Here is a 26,658-nt window from a genome sequence, read left to right as displayed (position 1 = left end):
CATATAATGATTTTGTGCTACAAAAAGCAGTCAGAATTGTTTTTCTGTTTACTATGATTTCTCTTAAACCCCTAGAATTTAACAGGCTTTCAGTGGTGAGTTTGTAAGTGCTGATTGAACATAATGTAATTATTTTATAATTAAATGTTTATATCCACTATAGACATGGTTCCCCAGTCAATACTGCTTTTCATAGCTGTTTTTTTTTTTTTTTTTTTTAAAGAAAGTCCACAGGTCTTTCGTGTGTTTCATTTGCCTTTTCTGAAGCTTGGCACTGTTGATCCATTGCAATTCCAATTAAAGCCCTAGTGCATTTGTGTGTGTGTGTGTGTGTGTTTACACTAGGGGTGTGCACAGATATTCAGATATCCAGTTAACTGTTTAAATTTGTATTTGAATATTGAAATCCCTATTTGGGTATCTGTTGGACCATTTGTTTACATGAAGTCAGTGGAAAAAAAAAGAGAAAATGCTGCTTTGTGTTACGTTATGAGAGGTGAGGCAGGAGCAGGTGCAGATCAAAGTCTTTATTGCTCGAACACAAGGTCAATAAACATGAGCAGCGATACGCGGTCTTAGACATGAAGCAAGATTCAAGGCATGAAACATAAACAGGACACGAGAACATGACCACTTAACATCGAGGTGGCTAACACTTACATGTACTTAGACTTAGTTAGCTAGTTAACCGTATCTCCAAATAATACTGAGCGAAGTGCAACGTAACATGAGGGCTTTAAATAGCAAACACAATCAAACTAAACACAGACAGCTGGAGTAAATCAAGTCACACCCTTGAACATCCACCAATGCTTAACAGGGGGAGAACCAAAACAAACAAAGGCATGTGTTCATATACAAGAGTGCAGTCTCATGCATGCGCGCTCTCTAAAGCCGCTTGTGCATGTCGACGCCGCAGTACCATCTGCCGGCAGGAGCGTAACAGAACCCCCCTCCAAAGGCACTACTCCCAGAGACCCAACGAACACCCCCCTCCAACAGTGGTCCGAGGCCCCTGTGTGAGCACAAGGTAGCCTTCGCCGGGCTGTAGACAGGTGGAGCACCATCCCCAGCGGGGCTGGAACGCTGGGCGACGTCCCCAGCGGGGCTGGACAGCAGGACAGCTTCCTCAGCTATGCAGGACAGCGGGACAGCTTCCTCAGCTGGACAGGGCAGCAGGACAGCTTCCTCGGCTGGACAGCTTCCACAGGGCAGTGGGACAGCTTCCTCAGCAGGACAGAGCAGCAGGACAGCCTCCTCAGCAGGACAGGGCAGCGGGGCAGCTTCCTCAGCTGGACAGGGCAGCAGGACAGCTTCCTCAGCAGGACAGGGCAGCGGGACAGCTTCCTCAGCAGAACAGGGCAGTGGAACAGCTTCCTCAGCAGAACAGGACAGCAGGGCAGCTTTTTCGGTGGCAGAGACCTCCCCACGGGTCTCTGGCTGGAGCTCTGAGGTCGCCACGTTAACCTCGGGCTGGGTCTCTGGGGCTGCGACCTCCTGCTGCCTGCGTTGCACAGTGTAGTCCCCCAGCAGCGGGAAGCCCCAGTAGTTCGGGTAGCTCTGCTGTCTGCATAGCGTGGTGTAATTTTCCTGCAGCGGGAAGCCCCAGGAGTTTGTGTAGCTCTGCTGCCTGCGTAGCGCAGTGTTGTTCCCCGGCGGCGGGAAGCCCCAGTAATCCGTTAGCTTGGCTGCCCGCGTAGCGCGGCGTAGCTCTCCGGCAGCGGGGGTGGGGGAACTTGCGCGGGTGGCGACATGGCACGTGGCCCGGCTTGCTGCAGAGGCTTCAGAAGGCGGTGGATCTGAGCAAGTTTCTCGTTTAGCTGTCTGCTCTGTTCCCAGAATGATCGACGCCACTTCTCAAGCCCGGCAACTTCGGCGGCATTCATTTTGATCTGCTGCTTCCGCGTGGTGGGCTCAGTATTCTGTTACATTACTAGAGGTGAGGCGGGAGCAGGTGCAGATCAAAGTCTTTATTGCTCGAACACAAGGTCAATAAACATGAGCAGCGATACGCGGTCTTAGACATGAAGCGGGATTCAAGGCATGAAACATAAACAGGACATGTGAACATGACTGCTTAACATCAAGGAGGCTAACACTTACATGTACTTAGACTTAGTTAGCTAGTTAACCGTATCTCCAAATAATACTGAGCGAAGTGCAACGTAACATGAGGGCTTTAAATAGCAAACACAATCAAACTAAACACAGACAGCTGGAGTAAATCAAGTCATACCCTCGAACATCAACCAATGCTTAAACAAGGGGAGAACCAAAACAAACAAAGGTGTGTGTCCATATACAAGAGTGCAGTCTTGTGCACGCGCGCTCTCTAAAGCCACTCGTGCATGTCAACGCCGCAGTGCCATCTGCCGGCAGGAGCGTAACACTTTGCAATATTTTGATTTGGAAAGTACATGTAGTAATGATGTGGTGCACAAGTTAGAGGTGTGCTTTGGGGCTAAAAGAAGCAGACAATGAGCAAGCATTCAGATGTGTAGCTTGTGAAACAAAAGAGAGACACATTTTCAATATACTGTCTAACCAAATACTGCCCCAAACAGTCACTAAAATGTCACTCCAGGTCACCCCTGAAAGCTGGCAACCCCAAAACCTCTTTTCTTTAGCCTCTTTTCTATTGACGAGATCGCTATGATGTTAGTAAGAATGTCATCAAAGTATTAACTGGATAGTAAACTAGCATATTTTTGTATCTGTAGCCCAGATAAAGCTGCGTGCTATTTAAAGTCCCTGTGATGTGCCTAAAAATGTGCAGCGTTATTTGATGTAATTTCCACTGAAACAGGAAGTCAGGACGGGACATATTGAGTGTCTCCGCCCCCGTTTTAAATAGCCAATAGCATTTAGATCAGGTTGGGGGCGGGACACCAGATTCTAGAGAGCATTTGATTGGACAGAAAATCTGATAAGACGCTGAAGTGCAGATTCAGAATGATGTCATCAAAATTGTTGATCCGTATTGGTGTTAGAGAGAGACTGTAATTTTTGAATGCATATATCTTCTAAATGTGAATTTTGTCATTGTTTTGGAGCACACTAGCTTATAGATAACCTTAAGGCTAACATATTCATGCTAAAAGCCACAAAACTTCACGTTTTATTTCATGGAGACTTTAATGTTCACACTGAATCTTCAGAGGCATTAGAATGACCTGGCCTACTTATGGATTGCAGGTTTGCTGTTGGAATTATATCTAATGACATGATATGTATTGTTGGGGGGAAGAAAGGCCAAGGTTTCTTACCAAAGCATTCTGATATGTGGCTTATCAAGGAGACTATGCAAAGATACAGTTGTATTAACATTGATACAGACTCCAGTTTTGTACAGTATTTTGCCTTAAAAGCATGGCAAATTAACCAAATACTTAGTATATTAATGTATATTAACACTGTTTGGTATTTCTCAAACTACAACCCCAATTCCAAAAAAGTTGGGACACTGTGTAAAATATAAATAGAAACAGAATGCAATGATTTTCAAGGAAAAAACTTGGTAATTTTGAATTTGATGGTCACAACACGTCTCAAAAAAGTTGGGACAAGGCAACAAAAGGCTGGAAAAGTAAGTGTTACTAAAAAGAAACAGCTGGAGGAGCATTTTGCAACTAATTAGGTTAATTGGAAACAGGTCAGTAACATGACTGGGTATTAAAAGAGTATCTTTTAGAGGCAGAGTCTCTCAGAAGTAAAGATGGGATGGAATCTCGATGTAAGCATATGTTGCACTAAAACATGTATATACCTTTCAGCATTGATGCCTTTCCAGCTGTGTAAGCTGCCCATTCCATAGGCACTAATGCACTCCATATCATCAGCGATTCAGGCTTTTGAACTGAGTGCTGATAAAAAGCTGGATGGTCCCTCTCCTCTTTAGTCCTCTTTATTTTAGAGGACACAGCGTCCGTGGTTTCGGTTCGTCTGACCACAGAACAGTTTTCCACTTTGCCTCAGTCCATTTTAAATGAGCTTTGGCCCAGAGAAGACGGCAGCGTTTCTGGATCATGTTCACATATGGCTTCTTCTTTGCATGATAGAGGTTTAACCAGCATATGTGGATGTCACGGCGAACTCTGTTCACAGACAATGAGTTCTGGAGGTGTTTCTGAGTCCATGCAGGGATTTCCATTACAGAATCATGCCTGTTTTTAATGCAGTACCGCCTGAGTGCCCAAAGATCACAGGCATAGAGTATTGATTTTCACCCTTGTCCTTGTGCACAAAGGTTTCTCCAGATTCTCTGAATCTTTTGATGACATTATGTACTGTAGATGATGAGATATTCAGTCTTCGCAATTTTACGTTGAGGAACATTATTCTGAAATTGTTCCACAAATTGTAGATGCAGTTTTTCACAGATTGGTAAACCTCTGCCCATCTTTACTTCTGAAAGACTCTGCCTCTCTAAGATACTCTTTTATACCCAATCATCTTACTGACCTGTTGCCAATTAACCTTCAACTGTTTATTTTTCAGCCTTTTGTTGCCCAGTCCCAACTTTTTTGAGGCGTGTTGTGGCCATCAAATTCAAAATGACCTTGTTTTTTTTTGTCTTAAAATGGTACATTTCCTCAGTTTAAACACTTGATGTTTTCTATGTTCTTTTGTGAATAACATATGGGTTTATCAGATTTGCAAATCATTGCATTCTGTTTTTATTTACATTTTACATAGCATCCCAACTTTTTTGCAATTGAGGTTGTAAATCTGGTGAAACCACTGATATCTTTCTGCCCTACTTCTAAGAAGAGGAAACTCCTTTCCTCTTAGTTCTGTTCTTAGGCATGTTTTAATTCCAGAACTGAGTCAGTAGAGAAACATGCATGTGGATTGTACAGTGTGGTTCATGTGCATGCATTGCTTTTAAGGGTGGAGAAGGGAGTAAGTGGACACGTGTGAGAAAGACTCGAAGAAGGAAGGCTTGTGGTTTGTTTTGGCGAAGATTCCTGGCAGGCTTTCTGGAGGTGGGTAGGTGTCTGGGGGAAAAGGCTGTTGATTGTGAAAATCTAGCTGTAAAAACCAGGTCATGGAAAACACATTGGAATGAAAGGGGAAAAAATGACAGTTGTGCAGTGACATTTTATGCTTTTAGAAATGATATTTTAAATATTTCATTGTTCTTGCTATCTGGGTTATATTACAGAGCTGTGAGCTGTTGAGTTTCCATTATATCTGAATCTAACAGAGGGATTTATATAGCACGAATACTTTTTTTTGTCCCACTTATAGATTGTGTTTAACTGCCAGTGGGCATGTGCAAAATGTGAAACTCAAAAGATCAACATTTTCGCAGTGTTTTCTGGGCACCGTGTGGGCGAATAGATACAGCAAAGCTGTTGTGCTGAGGTAATGAACAAATAGCATGGGCCATTTTAGAGTACACCTTTGTGTGTATGTTTGAGTTTCCACTGGCGTTGCGATCATCGTGATAAGCAACACAGCTTCTCTGATACGTCAACTCCTTGATATACAAGGAATAAAACACAACAGGGCATGCTTTTATAGCAAAATAATGAATAATGAGATGGTGTGAAGTTGATTATTTTCCCATAACAGCACTTCAAAAATATTTTATTCCTCTTATATAAAAGAAATTTGGAGATGATGAAAATTTTTATTTATTATGGAGTGCACTTTTTAACCATTTATGGTTACATTTAATGATGACGAATGTCTGTGAAACAAGTCAGTTCCTGTTATCACTTAAGTTACAGCAGCTATGAACTATAATTTCCTCACCAGCCTTTCTTTAATAGTATTAATAATAATAATAATAATAATAATAATAATAATAATAATAAAGCTTCATTACTGCAGCAACATGGATGGACAGGTTCATTTTTACTTTGATAAGGGACTCACTTAAGCTGAAATAGCTCTATGTTCGTCAGTGATTGACAGAGTCGAGATCATGAGAAAACTAATTTTGTTATGTCGAGATCACAAGAAAATTAAGTCTTGATCATGAGAAAACAAGAAAGAAAAAATTAATAATGCATGGCTGCTTATGGCTTCTGTAGTAATTATTCAACAAGCAAGGTCCACATTTATTATAGTCCTGAGAAAGCCTCATGTTTGGAAATCACTGTTGTGTTGTGAAATACCTCCTGTGTAAATTTTGGATCGGAACCATGAACAGCCATAAGGTCAGCTGAAGACAAGCCATTTTTTCTCCAATTGAAAAATACATTTACTTTGTTCCACTTTTCTGCAGACGTTGCATATTTTGGAATGAGTGGTAGTAATAAAAAAATAATAACTTATATATTCAGTTTCCTCGTCCTGATTGAAAACCTCTGACACAAAGAAATGGAAATCACATTCAGCACAGTTCATTTTCATATTCTGAAATACACTAATTTGAGGCAGCTAAGTGCCTGTAATTAGTAGCATGTGAAAGAAATATGAATACTGTATCTTTTTTTTTTTTTGTAGCTCATGAGTCAGTCATGTACATGACCTGTCAGGCTATAATGCCTACTTTGATTAAATAATTGCCTGTTTTAAATCCAAAACTGTTATATTATCTCTCTGCAGTATTCTGAACTTTGGTTTGTTCATTATTTTTCTCAGTACAGTTGAAATACTTAGATAAGCATTTCAGCATGTATCCCCTCTGGCTGTTCATTCTCTTCCAGGCCGTTCATCGTGCTGCCTCCACTAATGGAGTGGATTCGGGTGGCTGTAGCACACACTGAGCACCGGCTCAGCGTTTCTGTAGACAGCGATGACGTGAGACAGGCCGCCAGACTGCTCCTGCCTGGAGTGGACTGCGAGCCGCGGCAGCTAAAGTAAGTCGCAGCTCTGCACCACAAATGTACACTACAGTATATGTAGGGTTTAGTGTACATATATATATATATATATATATATATATATATATAGGGTTTAGTGTACATATATCATACATTATCTGTGTGTGGTTAGGCTTGCTGCTCCGAGGATGATAATGTCTGTCTTACTAAATGTGACGAAAAGCAACAAGCGGTAAGTTGGTGGTGAAGTGTAAGGAGGCTTTAATGAATTATGTTCAGAATCAGAATATTTGTAGACCTTTTGTGTCTAAGCTCAAGCAGACATGAGTGTGAGTCATATAATACGATCAATATCTAAACTGAATTCATCTTAATGGCCAGCATGACACTAAAAGACCAGACTTTGAATGAGTATTTTATACTCTGGATAAAATAAAGCTGGATGTCCATGCATGTCCATGAGAATTTCAACGTGGTCGGATCTGAAGCCGAGTCTTGGTACTGGGTATAGTCTTGGCGAAGGTTAGCATGACCAGTTTCAAAGAGAGTTCTTGTTTCAGATAAAAGGGAATGTTGCATAACGTATCAAGTATAAAAGTCTTTGTATTTTGTGATTTACTCTTTAAAATGATCTAAAAAGATTATTTTATACCAACACACCAACTTGTTCTTTTTTTCATCAAACACACACAGATTCTGTGTCATTATTAAGTTAAACCTCAACAATGCTGGCATGATAAATAATTTTGAATTATTCACACAGTCAGTGTTCGCAGCGAAAAGCTCTTCCCGGAGGCAAATTTAATAATGGAATAAAAGAATGAATGTAAGTATGGAATTCAAATGTCACACACACAAAGAGTTGTGGGATATATTTTAGTTTATCTTAGCTTGTGCTTTCAGAATTGTAATAAATACAATTATCTAACATATAATGTCCTCTGGATAATAATTGCAAGAAAAAACCATCTAGATTATGACTTGCTACTACTTTTACCCTTTTATCATGGTGGAGGAAAGGACAGTTTTGGAAATGATAGATACTTCTTAATGTTTTGTACAGGTCAGGTCAATATGTATTTGGATAGTAACACAATTTTCGTCATTTTGCCTTTATGTAGGTTGTGGTACACCACCACAATGGATTTGAATTGAAGCAATCAAGTTATAACTGAAGTGTAGACTTTCAGCTTTAATTCAAAGGGTTTAAGGAGTATACTTTAATGGAGACTGTAAGCCTCAAGACATATTATTCAGTAACTACTATGAATAGGAAATGTACTGTGTGTCTAGCTCCTCTGACAGGTTCTATGGGGTTTAGAGGTTTAATGGCTTCTAATTAATTACTGTCAGCATTATATCAATGAGGGGAAAACCAGACACAGGTAACACAATCAGGGAATTAATCAATGACAAGACAAGGGTGGAGATCAAAATCAGAAGCTAAAGCAAAAGCACATGGCACAGTTGTGATGGGACTCATGATACAAAGTGAAGTGAGATTGTGAGAGATACTGATATTAACCCTGAGAGGTTTGTGCCTATTTTTGATACCTAGGTTTAACAATCAATAAAAATGTCCCCATTTCAAATAGATATGTAGTGTTTTCTTTTTTTTCCCCAGCACAAAACGTGTGGTGAAAATCATACAGAGAACAAATAAAAATACAAAACCTTTGCGAAGTGCTCGTTTATAATATGTGGCTTCGCAGTCGTGATTTTTTTCCCCTGTTAAGTCTCTGGTGAAAGTTATAATTGAAAGTAAATCACTGTGTTAAATAATTCCTAAATTGATCTTTTAACGATTAATAAGAGAATAAAGGTTTTTAGAATATAAAGTTCATAAAACAGTAACTACACCATTTCTGCTGAATTTAACTTTCTGTAAGTAAAATAAGGAACTTTCTGCATAAAATATTCCGGTATGTGGATTAGCTGTGCTAAATTACCCCTAGGTGTGAATGACTGTGTGGGAGTGTGTCTGCATGGCATTGCGTCCAGGGTCTATTTCCACTTCATGCCCAGTGTTCCTGGGATAGGCTCTGGACCCTGACTAGTATGAAACACTTAGGGTTAGTGAAGATGAATGAATGAGATCCAGCCACCTCAGTATAAGCTTTACCGACAGTGTTAGACTTAGAAGCTCTATGTAAATGACTAATGCAACTTTCACTTAAGAGATGTTTGACAAATGTTCTAATCCTGCCAAATAAACAAAGCTTTGCTTTAGGGCTGTTCTTACCCTGGCAGTAGTTTGTTGAAATAAAACTTCACTTGAAATCAGTAAGTTCCAGGCTTCCTGTTCAGCGCACAGTGGTTTTAATGTTGGGGTTATTAGAGTGCATACAGGCCATTAACTACACAGCAGAGAAACATAAATGTTATTGCTTTTTCTGGTAAACAGGCCTATAGAAAAGGAAGAAAACAGACTTTAGTTATCTGTATTAATTTCTAACTGAAATTGGAAGTACATTTATACTCCTATTAATTCCCAAATTAAATACATGTTGGATGCATAGAATATGTTTTAGCATATCTATTATAAAATATAGAAAGTTCAATTCATTCATCTTCATTTATCCTGTTATCCAGGGTCACAGTAAATCCAGAGACTATTTCATTGTATTTTTGGGAAGTAGGAAGAACCCAGAGAACCTGGAGGACACCCACAGACACACCAAGAGCTTGGTCTGGTTGAATCAGAGACCCTGGTGCTGTGAGACCACAACTTGACCACTGTTAATTGAGTTATTATGATAGAACGTTGTATAAAATGAAATCATGTTGAAAAGTGGTTCTAGTAGATGATGCTACAGTGCTGTGAAAAAGTATTTATTCTGCTTTTGTGTATCTCTCATACTAAATAGTTTTCGATCTTCAAACGAAATACAACAATTGAAGCAAAAAAAGTGATCCAACACCTTTGGTTGTGCCACCTTTAACAGCATTAACTGCAACCAAACGCTTCCAATGACTGGACATCAGTATTTCATTTACTTCTAGCACTAGGACTTACTCCTATGCTTTGCATCATTGTCTTGCTGCATCACTCAGTCAGTTTTGCTTGAGTTTCAACTTATAGGCTGAAAACCGGACATTCTACTTTAGGATAATGGCTCACGCTGTGGTTCTTTGTAGTCCCAGAGCCTTTGAAATAGCTTCTCAGACTTCCCAGACTTATGCATTTCAATCACCTTCTTCCTCATCATTTCTGGAATTTCTTTCAACTTTGGCATTGTGTGTTACTGGATAAGACCTTTTAACCAACTTCATGCTGTTGAAAAAGTTCTATTTAAGTGTTAATTTGATTGAACAGGGTTTGCAGTAATCAGGCCTGGTTGCGTCTAGTCCAGCTGAACCCCATTATGAATGCAGTTTCATAGATGTGGGGGCAAATACATTTTTACACAGGCCCAGTTGGTATTGGATAACATTATTGCTTCAATAAATACCATTTATCATTTAAAAAATGTATTTTGTGTTTACTCAGGTTGCATTAGATTTTGTTTTAATTTCTGAAACAATTTAGTATGAGATATACACAATAACAGAAGAAATCAAATACACAGTAAAATCCCTAGTGTTGAATTAACATCCAGGGTGTTTTTTTTTTTTTTGAGTCCAGTGGACTCATATAAACACTGTAGGGTGTGAATTCAACACTGTGGGTGTTAAATCAACACTGGTGATTTTGCTGTGTACTTTTTCACAGCACATTGTGAAAAATGACCAATCACTGATCACCATTGTCCTCAACAACCAATCATTGATCACCACTGTTTCCAACGACCAATCACTGATCACAGTTGTTTGTCCCATATGCATACTTCTTTGTTCTTCATTGTAAAACTCTCTTCTCAGTTATATTTACAAGTCATATTAGAGAGTTTTTCTTCTGTAATCATTTCCTTTTTGTCTACTACTCATGACCAAAAACTTATTTCAGTAAGGAACAAGTTATAAGCTATTATTCCCATTCTGATAAAACTCGATTCATAAAATCTTTTTTCTTCATGTAACATGTTTTGATAAGCAAATGACTGTGATGATTCTATGAAGATGCAGATTAATCTATGACATAATAGACTTTTTGAGCTACTTTCCCTGGAAAAGAATTTAAAACAGAATTCACCATACTAGATAGCAAATTCTACTCTAACTGAATATGACAAGTTAAAACATCCCTTCTTTTATTCAAAAAAAAAGGTGCCATTTCTGTTGTAAAGCACCAAATAAATATATCCATTGTTCCCCAAAGACAAAACTCTCCATAACCAGAGAGTAAAGTTTGTTTTTGGTGATTTTCCAACTGCTTTCCCACTTTGTATACCCACAGCACAGCACATTTCTCTCAAGACAGCACTCAGAACAAATGGCAGTATGATTTCAAGCAATTGATTTAGCTCTAAGTTTCATTACATTAAATAATGAATCAGCACATTTCCGCTCAGTTTTTGAAAAAGCAAAAGCAACAGAGCACAAAACATTTTAAAGAAGATGCCTACTTGTTTTGACATGAAAATGCCTCTGTTTGTTGACCTCATTAGCATTTAGCTAGCTGATTTACCAGCGTATGCTAGCGATATGTTGCTGACTCAGCTGTCCAACAATTGGTGATAAACTACGATTCAAATTCACCACTCTGAATCTTCTCGGCATCCTCACAGCTGAGTATTTTGTACCTTCTCAACAACTGTACCTGGATTTCAAAATGAATTAATGAATATTAATGAACATAGGGTGTCTGCTTATGAATATTAATGACTAGCAGGCAGTCCAGAAGACTTCAACTAGTAGAGATGAAGAGATACTCTGCAACAGTTCATTAAAAATATATGATTTTCAGAGTAAAAAGAACAAAAAAATTATGTGACAAAAATGTGATTTAAGATGTAGGGAAGCTCTACATTTTTTTATAAATACCAGCTGGTCTTAATTGAACTACCATCCAGATTTTAAGTAATTCTTGTTTGTCAGGAAGAGAGTGAAGCTTTTAAATTAAAATGAATACTACCCTACTGAAAGAAACAATAGAAACCATCACATAAATTCTAATGGTTTCCACTACAAATACCAGTACAAAACATCAGCTAACCATTAAAACCATTGCCATTATTGGTCCTTAATGGTATCCAATAGACATAACATGCCACCAGCAGAAGGCAACAAAAATTACCAGTAGAGACCTATAGGGACCATTACAGTTTCCATTAAAACCAATACAATTTCCATTATAACCATTAAAACCATTACAAATTTTATGAGGGTTTCTGGGGGGGGGGGGGTTCAACAAGGTAATTATAATATTCCTACATCTTATAAAAAAATATCTGTCCAATTCTCACTCACTTCTTATCTCCTATTAAATTGTCAAGCTAGTTAGCAGGTTTGTCCACAGCATACTGTCATATGCTTAGCTATATAGCTAATGTGCTTTTTCAGTTCATTTAACATCAGCTTGTTGGCCAAAAGTAACTATCATCATTGAACAAAGCACCTGTCAAATTTACTATTTGACTATTTGTAATAACTAGACCTGTATAAAGATACTGGAATTTTGATTTGGCTAGCAAGCTTAGTGTTGACAGTTTTATCTGACTAGCTAGCTATCTAGTTTGCTACCTACCGAACAAAATACTTTGGAGTTACTTAAGCTAATGTTGTAGCATGTTAATAAAACGACAGCAGTATTTTAAGTTACTTAAAAGTTGAACCATCATGAATATGTTTTGCTGTAATTGAAATACTTTGAAACAGAAAGAAGGATTGAAAATGTACTAAAAGACATAAAATTCCAGAAGTCGAATGCTGTTAGTGCCCTGTGATGGGTTGGCACCCTTTCCAGGTTGTCCCCTGCTTTGTGCCCTGAGTTCCCTGGGATAGGCTCCAGGCTCCTTGCGACCCTTTGTAGGATAAGAGGTATGGAAAATGGATGGATGGAATGCTGTTAGTGTAGAATGTAGCTGTTGGTCTGTCAGTGTAATCTGTCACATTGAATAGTTAAAATGGATTTTGTTTATTACCTTGCAATGGGTTGGCACCCTGTCCAGGGATAGGTTCCAGGTATAGGCTCCAGGCTCCCCCAACCCTGTGTAGGATAAGTGGTACAGAAAATGGATGGATGGATGGATGGATGGATTAGTTTATTGGTTTTACACATGGTTTTCAAAGAGGACTCCTGTGAAGGATAGCCAGGGCATTAACGATTTTCAGATTTTATTACAGTGGTGGAAATCACCACCTCCATTATCAAAGTTATTATGCTTTCAAATAATATCAACTGGAATCTAATGACATTTTAATTACAATAAAAGTGTGTTGTTTGCATGGAAATTTCAGATATTAAAAACTCTGTCTCCAATAAATAGGCAAAATGTGATTGCACCCATGTAATAATGTAATAGCTTGTGAAATAAACCTGTACTGAGTGGATGCATTTTTTAAATTTTTTTTTAACGGTTAAAAGTGGTCCCTGACATTAAAGCGTTTAAGAACCCCTGACATAAACCACAGCTGTTGGAGCTCTGCTTCCTTGTGCTCCTGCCCAAAGTAACCTCTTAATATAACACTTTTCATCACAGTCGTATTTGTCTTTTTAGAGCAGATGATTGCTTCTGTGCCACACGAAAGCTGGATGCAGCCTCCACAGAGGCCAAGTTTCTGCAGGACCTGGGCTTTCGGATGCTCAACTGTGGTCGCACTGACCTCGTCAAGCAAGCAGTTAATCTCCTGGGACCTGACGGCATAAACAGCATGAGTGAACAGGTCAGATCTGCTGATACTCGCAGAAGCACACTTTTAACGTGATTGTAATGACAAGAACCACAAATGTTTAGTGCTGTCTACTGCTAATACATCATTTTTTGGTTAACTTGAACATATTTGGAACATTATATGGAAGGTTCCACTGACACACAGCAGCTCTAATAACACCTGCACTGTTCTACATGCTGCATTTGCAGGAATTGGATTTTCAGTTCACTTTGCCATTAATGCTGGGCAATATGACAGTATAATATCGATATATTGTGATAAATTATGTCATGATACAGTTTCTTGAGATATCACAGGTACCACCAGTATTATTATAAGAATTACAAACTTTGAATTGAGAATTAGCTGATTTTGTTCTAAATCTTTAGTGTTGTTACAAAATAATGTAATATTTGTAATGTATTTAATGTATCATTTTTTTTTTATCAAACTACTGTTTTTTTAACAATCCCATCAATCACATGATAAATATTATGTGTCATAGAAAATTATGGTGATACATTTTGGCCATATCGCCCACACCTATGTGCTACATTACATAATGAATATGTTTAACAAGGGTTTAACTACAGAACAATCTCCACATCTTTATATGCAAATGTACCATAGGTACTCAAACCTCCTAGTTTGAGTGTTTGAAGATTTTGATGGTGCAGCCACAGATTTACAAGCAGCCCTTCTGAAGTTGTGTCAGGAATGCTTGGCTCTCTACAGAAAAGCACACTGATATCCCTTAGATTCTTCCAAGTCACTGTTTGTGTTGGACTTTTTTACCACCTGCGGGCCAAATGGATACCAGCAGTTCATGTCCTGACTCTGGCAGTACTTCACATAGCCTGACAGATCTTTTCCCATTTCTCTCTGTGCACTGGGGAGAAATGAGAGATGCTCACATAATTCATTCATAGTTTTTTTGTTTTGTTCTGTTTTGTTTTTTAGCTTGAACATGTTTAACTTCAAGGAAAAATCCACACTGAATGACTTTTTTTCCTATTTTTACTCTGGCTAACAGCTTCTTCCATTACACAATTCCTCCTGATAGTGCTGCCTGTATGATTTAGCCATGGCTTTATATCTACCTAAAGAGTCAGTGCAGCAGCATTTTAGTTCTAGTATGTCCAGCTCTCTCACCTCCTCATCTGTACAATCTGTTCAAACAGACCAGCTTCCAAAGCTGCAACTTTCATGCTAATATTGCAGTCAATGCCATTGTTCTTGTCATCTTGTAGACTGCCAAGCCAAGTCTTTACCGTAACTCAACGTAACTGTGTTGTGTAGCAGCATTGCATTTTGAATCTTTGAATGAGAAAAGAAGCTCATGGGATGTAAGGGGATAGAGATCTAATCTAATCACAAAAATCTAATCGCAGTCTAATTAAAGTATAACCATCCACTATACACATGATTATTCTCTCATTTTATCACTTAAAATTACTTTAGGAGGTATTTACTGTATATAACACTAGAAATAGGCTTGTTGAACTAATTAACTAATTAACTATTGTCACTGGTGAAGCAGAGGTACACATGGAGTTATAGAATAGCTGGGAGAAAGCCTGAAGCGCTTTCTTAACTTCCTATAAACTCCAATCTCTGTCTTTCTCTACTAATGATGAATTGTTTGCACCCACCACCTCTTTGTCTTCTCCTTACTATTCCATAACTCCTACCCATGAGGCTTTCATGGAGAACCCACGAACACAAAGCAGAAGCCTTCCAGAACTTCAGTCCAAGTTCTTCCCTCTTTTTACAGTTCCACAATCATTCTTCATGTCATTTAGTTTAAAGCGTGGTGGTCTGCACACACAAAATTGCATTTGGACAATTTAACTCCTTGCAACCAGGTTTTATTTTGTAAACCAACTAGTTTCTGAAACCGAGAGGTGCACTACCTCAAATACATGCATTTCTAATATTCGATATTTCGATAATGAAATCATGCCACAAACATTGTGATATTCTCATTTCTGTTATGGGAAACAAATAGATTTGTGCAGATATTGATCATTTTAATGTAAATGTATTTTGGCCAGAGTTTGAGAGTCAGATCGGGCAGAATTTAAACCATGAAATTTTTGGAAAGTTGGAGGAAGTTATTGAAATCTGGCAACCCTGATTTCTACATAAGCGAATTGACTACAGCATTGTATGTGCATTAAACTGATTCTAAAGTTAATTCTCTCACAGGAAGAAATCTTGATTTTGTGTAAATCTCAAATCTTGAAAGATTTATTTGGTTGGTATCTGTCGTGTGAAAGGGGAGAGCTGGCTGGTGGCTGGAGAATAATAGAGGAAGAAAAAGAAAAAATGTTAGACCGTCGCCTTTGTAGAGACGCCTCACCTTGTCCGAGGCAACATGATGTGTAAATCTGAAATATAGACTGCATTAGAAAAGTAATAATAGTGATATCACATAACAACAGAAATCCAAAGAAGATGGTCAAGGTGGATTTTCTCTTTTATTCACAGGGGAGACTCATTTCTTTTGCATTCCCTCATAAATCGAGCCTGGGTTGCAGCAGTATGAGCAAGAAGATATGCAGTTGCTGATATTTTACTGGATATACTCAAGAAAGTTGAAGAATACACAAAGAGTAATAAATGGACTCCTTTGTGTTAGTCTCCGGTTATTGGTTCCACTAGTTTCAGCTGATGGTCCAGCTGTTCAGCCCTGACACGTGTGATTGAGACACGGCAGACACTGTACGTACTTGGGGTTCAGGTGTTTGTTATAATGGTGTGTATTGTTGAAGTCCAGCTGGGACTAATTTGAGTTCTCTGTGGGGTAGGAACGAGCTGACTCACAGTGTTATTGTTAATCTCTGATAAATTTCATCTGTCTGCAGTGGACAAATTACCTATTTTAGCTCTTAGACCACAGTCTATTTTGGGGAATTTTCATTCCTTTATTACTAAGCTTCCAACTTTGCTATCACTACAGGAGTTATCACTACAGCAGGAGTTATCATACTTGCCATAATTTGCATAATATACAAAACATACTTTGCAAACTAGATTTGAGATCTATCTTCACAAAGTTGGTGTCAAAATACTCATTAGACTATAACATTTAGTCAAGTTTATCAAAAACATGGTGAGTTTTCTAAATATCGAATAAACTCATGGTTGATTGGATGGAATCAGATGAAATTTGAAAGGCAGTGTGTAAGGTCTGGAATGTTGTCATCCACAAGAGGCGGGTTACATTCAAATAGCACTTTGTCATGAACTGAGCTAAAATTTGTTATATTCCATTGTTATACCAATCTGTAAGTGAATTTCTAATGATGACTGGATTCCCTTAAAAATGGCCACCATCAGTCAATCAGCTTTCAGCAGGCATGTCATAGGGTTAACATCACAAAACAAAACATGGTGTTTGTCTGTGGTCTCTTTAGTGTTTGATGTAACTTGGCAATAATTAGCCACTGGTGGTGCTATCTGTGACAAATGCTTGGGCCCCTCTGATAACAGCTATATTTTTAAATGATACTGGCTATGTCTCAATCAGCTCCCTAGTTCAGTAGTTAGGGCACTGATCAGGGAGTCAGCCAGTTTAAGGGTTGTCTCAGTTGCAAAATCCTTCCAGTGCACTGGAATGTTCCCTCCCTAAAAAATCCCACAATCCAACTTCCGGCTACAAATGCAACTAGCTTGTTATCGTTGTTGTAGCTCTCAAACGATTACTTACATTAGCAATTTTTAACGTTATTTGACGTTCTATACACAGTTTGTTAATGATTTTTTATCCAAAAATGCCTATGATTCTTCTTGACATATTATGACAGAAATGTGTGTGATTAAGCTAACAAATTTATATGACATATGAAGCCTAAATATTTTTAAGTTTGGTGATGTTTTAGAAATTCAGGTATCATTGTTCTAGTGTGTTATGAGCGAGGGCTCTTACCAGTGCCCAAACTCGTGGGCACGATATACTGATTCACTACCTACTAAACAACGGAGCTGTTGGAAACATACCCACTGGCTTCCTTTGGTTTTATGCTGGGGGCATGATAGTTTAGTGATTAGTACGTTTACCTCGCACCTCTAGGATTGGGGGTTTGAATCCCACCTCCGCTCTGTGTGCGCAGAGCTTGCATGTTCTCCTGTGCTTTAGGGCAGTGGTTTTCAAAGTGGGGGCCGCAGTCCCCTTGGGGGCTGCCGGTGGGCCTCAAAAATTTGGTGTGAAAAATAAATAAATATATGTTTTCTCTTTCTCATTCTCAGACAACCACACACACACACATTCAATTCTTAATGTGATGTAATGATGTCAGATGTAATTATTAATAAAAAAAAAAAAAGGAGGATATATTCAGAAGTCTGTATTTTTAATGTGTTTTAAAGACATCTTGCAAAAGGGGGGCCTCGGTCAAATGTTAATGCCATTTGGGGGGCCTTGCCCTGGAAAAGTTTGGGAACCCCTGCTTTAGGGGTTTCCTCTGGGCACTCTGGTTTCCTCCCCCAGTCCAAACACATGTATTATAGGCTAATTGACATCTCTCAGTTGTCCTTAGTGTGTGAATGTGTGTGCGATTGTGCCCTGCAACGGGTTCCCCACCCTGTACCTTGAGTTCCCTGAGATAGGCTCCAGGCTCCTCCATGACCCAGTGTAGGAAAATGGATGGATGGTTTTATGCCGAGTTATTTGAGAGAGCAAACATGCCATACCTTGTACTTTTGACTTTTTAGTCTGTTGAAACTGAAACCACCTGAAATCTCCTGTGTCTTTATGCACTATAAAGCAAGTAGACCTAGTGTGTGCACAGTGTCTGATTGCATTTGGAAATAAATAAAGAAAGTGATAATAAAGTGATGTGTATTTTTAGAGGTAAGTGAACAAACCTCTTTAAAGGACATTTTCATGAGTCTTTGACACTAATGACGTCAATACATTTGCTCACAGACTGACACAAAACATGGAAATGAGGAAATAACAACTTTATTTTCTTCCCATTGTGAATAAAAACTGAGAGATAATATCAAGTGTGAGGAGTGTGTTTTGAACACAATGCTGCGTATTTATGTATTTACAAACCCGGATTAATACTAATACTTTATCACACAATGGCATTCGAAAAGGATAATTTCTTTCTAATTAGTTGTGTTGTATTTCTGAGTGATAGATTGTTCTTGAGTAATTGTACTTATTGTGTTTTAATATCAGGTTGTCAAATGGTTAGTTGGCCAAATGTATTCATATTGGGTAAATAAGTGATTACAAAATGGCAATAACTTTAATTGTTCTCTGATGTTTTCAGTTGTCCTAAAATCAGTATTTTGTAGCCATTTTAAATCTTATGTATGGAAAATTTCATAATGCAAGCAGGTTACTGTCATTGGAAACCATCTACAGAATTATAAATAATCATTGTGCTTTCATTCAAGTTCATCAGCTCTGTTTTGTCAATGACACACAATTACTATAAACTCCAGTTGAACAGTTTTTGAATTTCCACTGCATTTTAATGAGTCATATCTTTGTACCTTCTGCTTTTTGCTCTTAATCACCTGTATCCCTTCTTATAAATGTGTGTTTGGATATGTGTGTGTGCAGGGAATGACCCCGCTCATGTACGCATGTGTCCGTGGTGACGAGGCCATGGTACAGATGCTGCTGGACGCTGGGGCTGATATCAATAGTGAGGTCAGTATGCATCAGAGGATGTTAAAAATCTATTCTAGTGAGTCTTTATAGCTGTAACCTGTTCTGTTGTAGTCGTTTATGTCCACGTTCTTCTCTTGCTGTTAGCATGCCATGTAGAAAGTGTCAGTGAATAGTGCTTTATTTAATCCGTTAAACTCTCAGGAACCACCATAGATCTGTACTGATCTTCCTCAATTTTGTAACTACACACCCTTCACACACCTATTAGTTTCACTGTAGTTGAAGTAATTGTAGATATGGTTCACTGAATTATGCATGGACCCAAATGATGTGCTTCAATATAAGTGACTGATTGAAAATCTGAGAGTTTAAGGGGTTAAGTTTGTCTGCTTAAACCTTTATTATAAAAATCAATCAAAAAAATAATTTACTTATGCATACAATTACATTATGTGCAAATGGAAATTTATTTTATTCGATTTTATGCGAATTAGTCTCAAAGTAGACACACTTAACTTATTGTGTCCCATTTAAGTCAAAAACATGAAGTATCCCATATAGATTGAACCCAGATAACCTGAATTTTATTAAAACTGACTTGGCAATGGAACAGGCTTCATGGATTTGACTATGTTTTGATCTGTTTGTAGTTTCTTATGGAGAGAGTGACTCTTGAACAAAATGCCAAGTGCCTATTCAGCTATGAGTTCAGCAATGAGCGTTCTTGTTTCATAATGCTGTAAAATATCACATTTAGAATATGGCATCTGTGAACTGAAGGTTATATGTGTGGCAGCCTGGGGAAACTTCACTTAGGGAATTGTTGACATTTTTTACTATGTATAGTTCTGGAAGCTGCAGACTTTCCTCAACTGAAATATGCTTCTTTTTTTTTTTTTTTTTTGCATGTAAAGTTCTAGCATTTTAAATCCTGCTTAGCTCTAAATGGGAAAACGGAGAAAACTATACTTAAAGATTTAATTCTACAAAGATTCAATTCTACAAAGTGTGTATAGGCCCAATTTTGGCTCAAACCTAATTTCCGATGTTTTCCCCCCAGACCATTTTAGATATAAAAATTTCCAGGCTGTCAATGTCAGTATTTATAAGTCAAAGTCATGACTGATCAGCTGATTCACAGATAGCTTCTTTATGTAACAGTAAATGATTAATAAATAGATTTATGCCTGATAGAAAGCACAGATTAAAGAGGAGGATTTTGAAGTTAATTCCACTGCTTTTGGCACGTTGCTTATGAGTCACTCCTTAGTGTTTCTTCCAGCATTTGTGCTCTCTGCCAATTATCTCTCCTCCAGTCTATCTGTCACTACCTTTAAAACTTGCAAAGAACCCAGCAGATTATGGGCAGGTCTCTGGCTAAAGCCCTGGGATATGTGTGAGTTATTATATGGAGAGTGAGGAAAGGGAAGGCTTTTCAGCATGGGGTGACTTTATAATTTATATATATATATATATATATATATATATATATATATATATATATATATATATATTTAAAAATCCTATTAGTCTATTCTTAACTGTCTGAGGTTAGCGCAGGGGCAGGTGGGAAAGAAAGCTGGCTCCAACTTTCCGCTTAAAACACTCCTCTCAGTAAATCCTTTATATTTTTTCCTTGCTTCTCTTTTTTCCTTCCACATCCAACTTAACTCCAGTGTTTAATGGCTGAATGCTATTTCTCTCCCTGAACCTCCCCTATATGACTTCCCAGGTTCCCAGCTCAATACACAGACACCCCTCAGTTTATCCTGACACCAGGCAGGGGACTCCACTCACTTTCGCCGTGTTGCACGGACACGTCGCTGTCGTGCAGGTAGTAATGACGCGAATAATTCAATGCCTTCCATCTCTGCACTCTCCTTCAATTATTATTATTATTATGCGCCAACATAATAATAATGGCAAAAACACTGCTGTGAACTGGATGTTCCTCTTCAGGCTGGATTTAATGAGTCAGTAAACAGTGCATAGCAGGACATGTTTTCTACTAAAAGCGCTTGAATTTCTTAAGAACACATACATCCAGGAGTGCTTGATCTCTTAAGAACGCAGGAGCTGTATTACCACTGAAGCAAAATCTACCTGCTTTGTTTATTTTGTTTGAGTTCTTCTACCAACTGAAAGCATTTGCTTAATGAAAAGGGTTTTTTGTTGCTTGTTTGGTGGGTTTTTCTCTTGCCACTCTTGGTTCCTTTTCATTTTTGCATTGAGATTGACAGAAAATCAGACTAGTGGTAGTGAGATGCATGGACTAGATCACAACCACAACATTTAGGTGACCAGTAAAATCTACAGTAAAGTTTAGTACTGTGGAATTAATTTATATGTCCAACATTTTAAGTGTCTTATACAGTACCTGTGTCATTATGCATAAACTACCCATGCAACTACAATGTAACTAGGGCTCCAACTGACAAATATTTTGATCAATCAGTTAATCTGTTGATTATTTTCAATTGATAGGTTTGTTGGATTATTTTAAAAAAATACACCAGATACGATTTAATTAGTAAATAAGATTTATTAAAGCATATATTTCCCAGCATTTCAGACAACCAATACTACTACAGAACTCAGGTTATTAATTATAGTACAATATTACTCACATGTATCTGTCATGGCATACACATTTAAAGTGCTTATGTCAACCTTTTAAAAAAATAAAAAATCAGACACCCAGACAACCATTAAGAAGTCCATTAAAAAAGATTTTCTGGTTCTACACATTTTTTTTTTTTTTTGCAATTACACATCAGTGTAACCAATGGACCCTTGGTCTTAATAATCTTGGAGAGGGTCTTACCTGTATTTCAAGCCTCATTTGTTCAATTCTGACTAGTCACATTCAAAATAAAAGCTAATATAGAACACTTGGATGATAAATTAATTTTGCTTGCTGAATTGGTTTAAGACAAATCAGGAGACGAACTGAAAGCAGGAAGATGACTTGATGACATGACGCAACATATATTAAAATATATACTGTGTACAGTATTGGGTATATGTTGTGTACATTTATCAAATCAACTGGGTTGAAAAAATACTTTGGAGGTAGTCGATTCAAATAGTTTGGCTGCTTGTGGTGTGCAGTGGTATAGTGTGTGCTGAAAATGTGTCTGAAATTTGTTGCCAACATTTTTTTATCATTATTGAATTTTATCGATTTTGACGTTTTGATGTTGCAGCACTGAATGTAACTACTGGGTATGTACGTGTTTTCAGATGTAACAGGATGTCTGCTCTGAGGTAATTACACATGTGGAAAAGGGTGAAGGTAATTACAGTAGTGTGAACTGCTGGCTTTCCAATGGCTTGTCTTTTTGACTCACTAAATCAGCCTAGAAACATGTCATAAAATAATTATGTAAATGTATATCTGTGTGAGTTTACTCAGGTGCAATGTCAACTTGGCAACAATTGACTAAAGTAGTTTTTATTGGAATAAACCTTTATAGATGTTATGTAGGTTTATGTCAGTTGTCAGAAAGTGATTATGTAGAGTGTTACAGGAACGTCTTTATACAAAAGTTATGTTCACCCAGTTACACACGTTATCACCGAGCAAAAGTCCTGTTACAACTGTAAAGATACACCTCTGTCTTTACAGTTATGTTGATATAGTTGTGTTATGTGCTATAGTAATCCATTTTTTAAAAAACACACATTCACAGTAGTTACACTATAGTTCAGTCCCTCCAGGATTTTGTGATTTTGTGATTACAGAAATGAACGCAAAATCAAGCAATATTCGGAGGAGCTTGCAATTTTTCTAAATTACCGCAGATTTTCCACAGATTTGGGCCAAGACGCATCATGTGATGTCATCACAACACGCATTCAGCCAAAGCCCTCTTTGATTCACGTACGATGAACATGAGTACAGCTAAAATGTCTCATTTAGCAACAAACGTCACTGCGACCGTGCAAAACAATTTCTTGCAATTACGATTTGGCCAATTCAAGTAGTTTTCTGCAAAAAAAGTACAAAGGACTACACAAATTTGGAGAGAGAAAAAAAAGCCACAGCAAAGTCAAGCATTTTTTGCATTAATCACCAAAAACAAACTCTGCAAAATCCTGTACGGACTGATAGTTGCATATGTAAAAATTCAGGTGTTAGAGACACAGTATAAAGTGGGATCATTTGCTTCATAATGATGTGATTTGTTTGTTATGGCCTGATCACGCTAGCTGCTACTGGATGCTCGAGCCAACGTGGAGGGGGCGTTGCAGGATGGCGCTGAGAACTACGCTGAAACACCGCTCCAGCTGGCCTCTGCTGCAGGTGACACAGTAATCCTCAGCAGGTTTTCTTTAATATGGTTACCTGTGGATTTCAGTGTTACTCTTTATGCCAAGTTAACCTCAGAGGTGCCGGATTCATTTGTCGGTTGAGTAGCTGGAGCGAGTGAATCACTGCCAATGTTACAGATGTGTTCTCATACTCATGAGATGCTCATACTCACATAACACACTTAGCACTATATGACTCAATAGTATACAGTTAGAGAAGAGAAATGGTTTATAATCACACTATCTGGTGTCGCCCAGAAGAGGATGCGTTCCTTTTTGAGTCTCGTTCCTGTCAAGGTTTTTTCCTCATGTCGCCTCAGGGAGTTTTTCATTGCCACCGTTGCCGCTCATTAGGGGATAAATTTAAATTTTATATCCAGATTTCTGTAAAGCTGCTTTGTGACAACATTTTTTGTTATAAAAGCACCACGTACATAAAATTGAATTGAATTTTTCTTCTAATGTATGCATTTGCATATATGAACATATTAACAGGAAGTCATTTTTCTTTTACCTCATAACCGCTAACACAAATTCATACCATTATGAATGACAAACATATTAAGTGTAGCCCAATTTATGTGTAAAGTCTGTGCTTTTTAAAACATATTATTAGGCTTACCAGTCTCATGAAATAAGTCTATCTTCTCTTTTTCTCTGCCAACACAAATAGGTGTGAAAGTCACATGGTAAAATGCATTTCATGAACATTTCAAAAAAATATCTAATACGTATGTTAACTTGCTTTGTTGCTTTGTTAATATTGCTTCCAGTTTACTAATGCCAGGTTAATTAATGCAGTAAATAATGTTACCAAATAGTGTTACCAGTGGAACATATGCTGGAAATATCGTACTATAAATCCAGGCAAAATGATGCCCACAATGTTCTCTTTAACTAGAACACAAAATCTCAAGAGAGGCATTTCCATGCCTTAACTGTTTCCTGCATAATTCTGAAAATCACTTAACTAGTCCACTTTGCCTAAAGGTCCACAGTCAGGTGGCATTGGAAGTTTACTTTTTAGGTGCTCAGGTAAATGCCTCCATTATCCTTTATTTCTATAAAAGAGCATCAAGGATGAGCAGAAGGTCTTCTACTGAAACATCCATCTGCAAGGATGAGTGTTTTAATGTCTCTGTAAAGGAAAGTGTGATGTTAGGGCTGTTTGAGGCTCATCACATCCAAAACTCATCAACCCTCATTCCTCACGCTCCATTTGACATACAGCTGGTCAATTACCCCCAGCACTTATATCTGCAAGGTTTTTTCTTTAATGCGAAGACACTTTTCTCCCCACTATCCTGTACAGATGTGCCAAGAACAAGACACTGATTTGCATTAGCAAAACAATCAGCAGGAGTCTGAGAGAACTTCCGCAATAATAGTCAGGAAGTGGTAGAATCCTCTGCCGGTTGTTAGTCGTGTGTTGGAGCATTTGGGGGTTTTTTCCGGCTTAATTACAGCATTGGTACATACTGAGCTGTAATGTCCAAAATACAGATTCAACCAAGTCTATAAAAATCTTTAATAGAAATGCTTCCAATGTGTAATGTAGTGTATTGTAATTTAACACCAGATTTAATCTGTGTGTAGAAAAATAAACCAATGGTCAATAGTTGTTCAAATGGCTTGTGGCCGAATGCACATCTACTGCTGGAGAAAGTCACTGAACATTGGCCATATGTCAGCTGTGGACAAATTTTCATCCATCACTGAAAAACTGTGCGGAAATGCACTGTACAAATCAGACTTGCACTACAGAAGGAAAAAAACCCCAATCCAATAAATGTTCTTGTGAGGAATATAAGTCTGGACCTGCTGACAGACCCTGGGACTTTTTTTGAGGGGTTATAGTATTACAGTGTGTGGCATTTCTCTAATTCTTAATACATAATTCCATCATCTGTTTGCTACACCATGGGGCAAGAGTGAAGATTAAAACCAGTGTCATGTGGTCAGTGTGTGGAATCCTGCTCAATTACGTAAACTCAATTTGTGCCGATTCAAGATAGAGAGGATTTAAAGGGGAGAAAGAAGCTTCTTGAGCCACATTTCAAAAGCATTATTTCAATTCAATTCAATTCAATTTATACAGTGTATTTAACAGTAGACATTGTCTCAAAGCAGCTTTACAGAAATCCAAAATTCATATTGCATACAGCAAAGCAGGAGTGACAATGGCAATAAGAAAACTCCCTGATACAGCTAAGATAATTAATATTGTCTTATCTGGTAAACTATGGTTTCAAGAGAATAGTCCCATGTTTGTTCCATTAATTGTAAGAAATAAGCAACTGTCTGTACTTTGATCAAGAGGTCATTTCAAGTACTCCATGACTTTCACAGAATCAGCAGCTTTGGTGTCCATATAGGGAAATAATCTTTTTTTTCTCCTCTCTTTTGAAGTTAATAAGACCAAAAAAACCTCCTCTGTCCTGAAGACTTTCCTGTGGTGGAAAATGTATTGACTGTTACAAAGTGCTGACACGGGAGACTCCTTCCAGAAGTGTTAATTAAACATCTCCTTTCAAAAATCTACATCATATCAATGATTAAATTTTTTTTCTTTGTTAAATAACAGCATGATTCTAGATTATACTCACTGAACACTTTATTAGATACACTATACTAATACTGGATTGGGCCTCCCTTTGCTCTGAAAACAGCCTCAATTCTTCATGGCATGGATTCCACAAGATGTTGGAAACATTCCTTTGAGATTCTGGTCCATGTTGACATGATAGCGTCACACAATTCCTACAGATTTTTCAGGCACTTGCATGCTATAAATCTCCCGTTCTACTACATCCCAAAGGTGTTTTGTTGGATTCAGATCCGGTGACACTGAAGGCCACTGAATGTCATGTTCATGAAACCAGTTTGAGACAACTTTTGCTTTGTGACACGGTGCATTATCATGCTGGAACTAGCCGTTAAAAGATGGTAAGTGGCCATGAAGGGATGCACATGGTCAGCAACAATACTCAAATAGGCTGTGGCATTCAAGCGATGATGGATTGGTATTAACAGGATCAAAGTGTGCCAATTCCTCACACCATTACAACACCTCCAACAGTCTGGACTGCTGACACAATGCAGGTTGGTTCCATGGATTCATGCTGTTGGTGCCAAATTGTGACCTACCATCTGTGTACGTCAGCAGAAATCGAGATTCATCAG

At 38.1% G+C, this 26,658-nt stretch overlaps 1 protein-coding gene across 2 annotated transcripts in view; it reads left to right on the top strand.

Moving 5' to 3' along the window:
• Positions 1-26,658, top strand: part of btbd11a (BTB (POZ) domain containing 11a) — a 214,246-nt gene that overhangs the window by 171,628 nt on the left and 15,960 nt on the right. The window contains exons 4-8 of one of the 2 annotated variants that reach the window (XM_053650320.1): positions 6,660-6,812; positions 13,376-13,541; positions 19,111-19,200; positions 20,894-20,995; positions 23,374-23,467. In XM_053650320.1, the coding sequence (XP_053506295.1) occupies positions 6,660-6,812; positions 13,376-13,541; positions 19,111-19,200; positions 20,894-20,995; positions 23,374-23,467 (605 nt within the window). The remainder of the gene's footprint in view (positions 1-6,659; positions 6,813-13,375; positions 13,542-19,110; positions 19,201-20,893; positions 20,996-23,373; positions 23,468-26,658) is intronic. The other variant, XM_053650321.1, reaches the window with a different exon arrangement.

This window comes from Ictalurus furcatus, chromosome 19 (assembly GCF_023375685.1).
Source record: "Ictalurus furcatus strain D&B chromosome 19, Billie_1.0, whole genome shotgun sequence".
Taxonomy (NCBI): Eukaryota; Metazoa; Chordata; class Actinopteri; order Siluriformes; family Ictaluridae; genus Ictalurus; species Ictalurus furcatus.
This window is presented reverse-complemented; position numbering and strand designations above follow the sequence as displayed.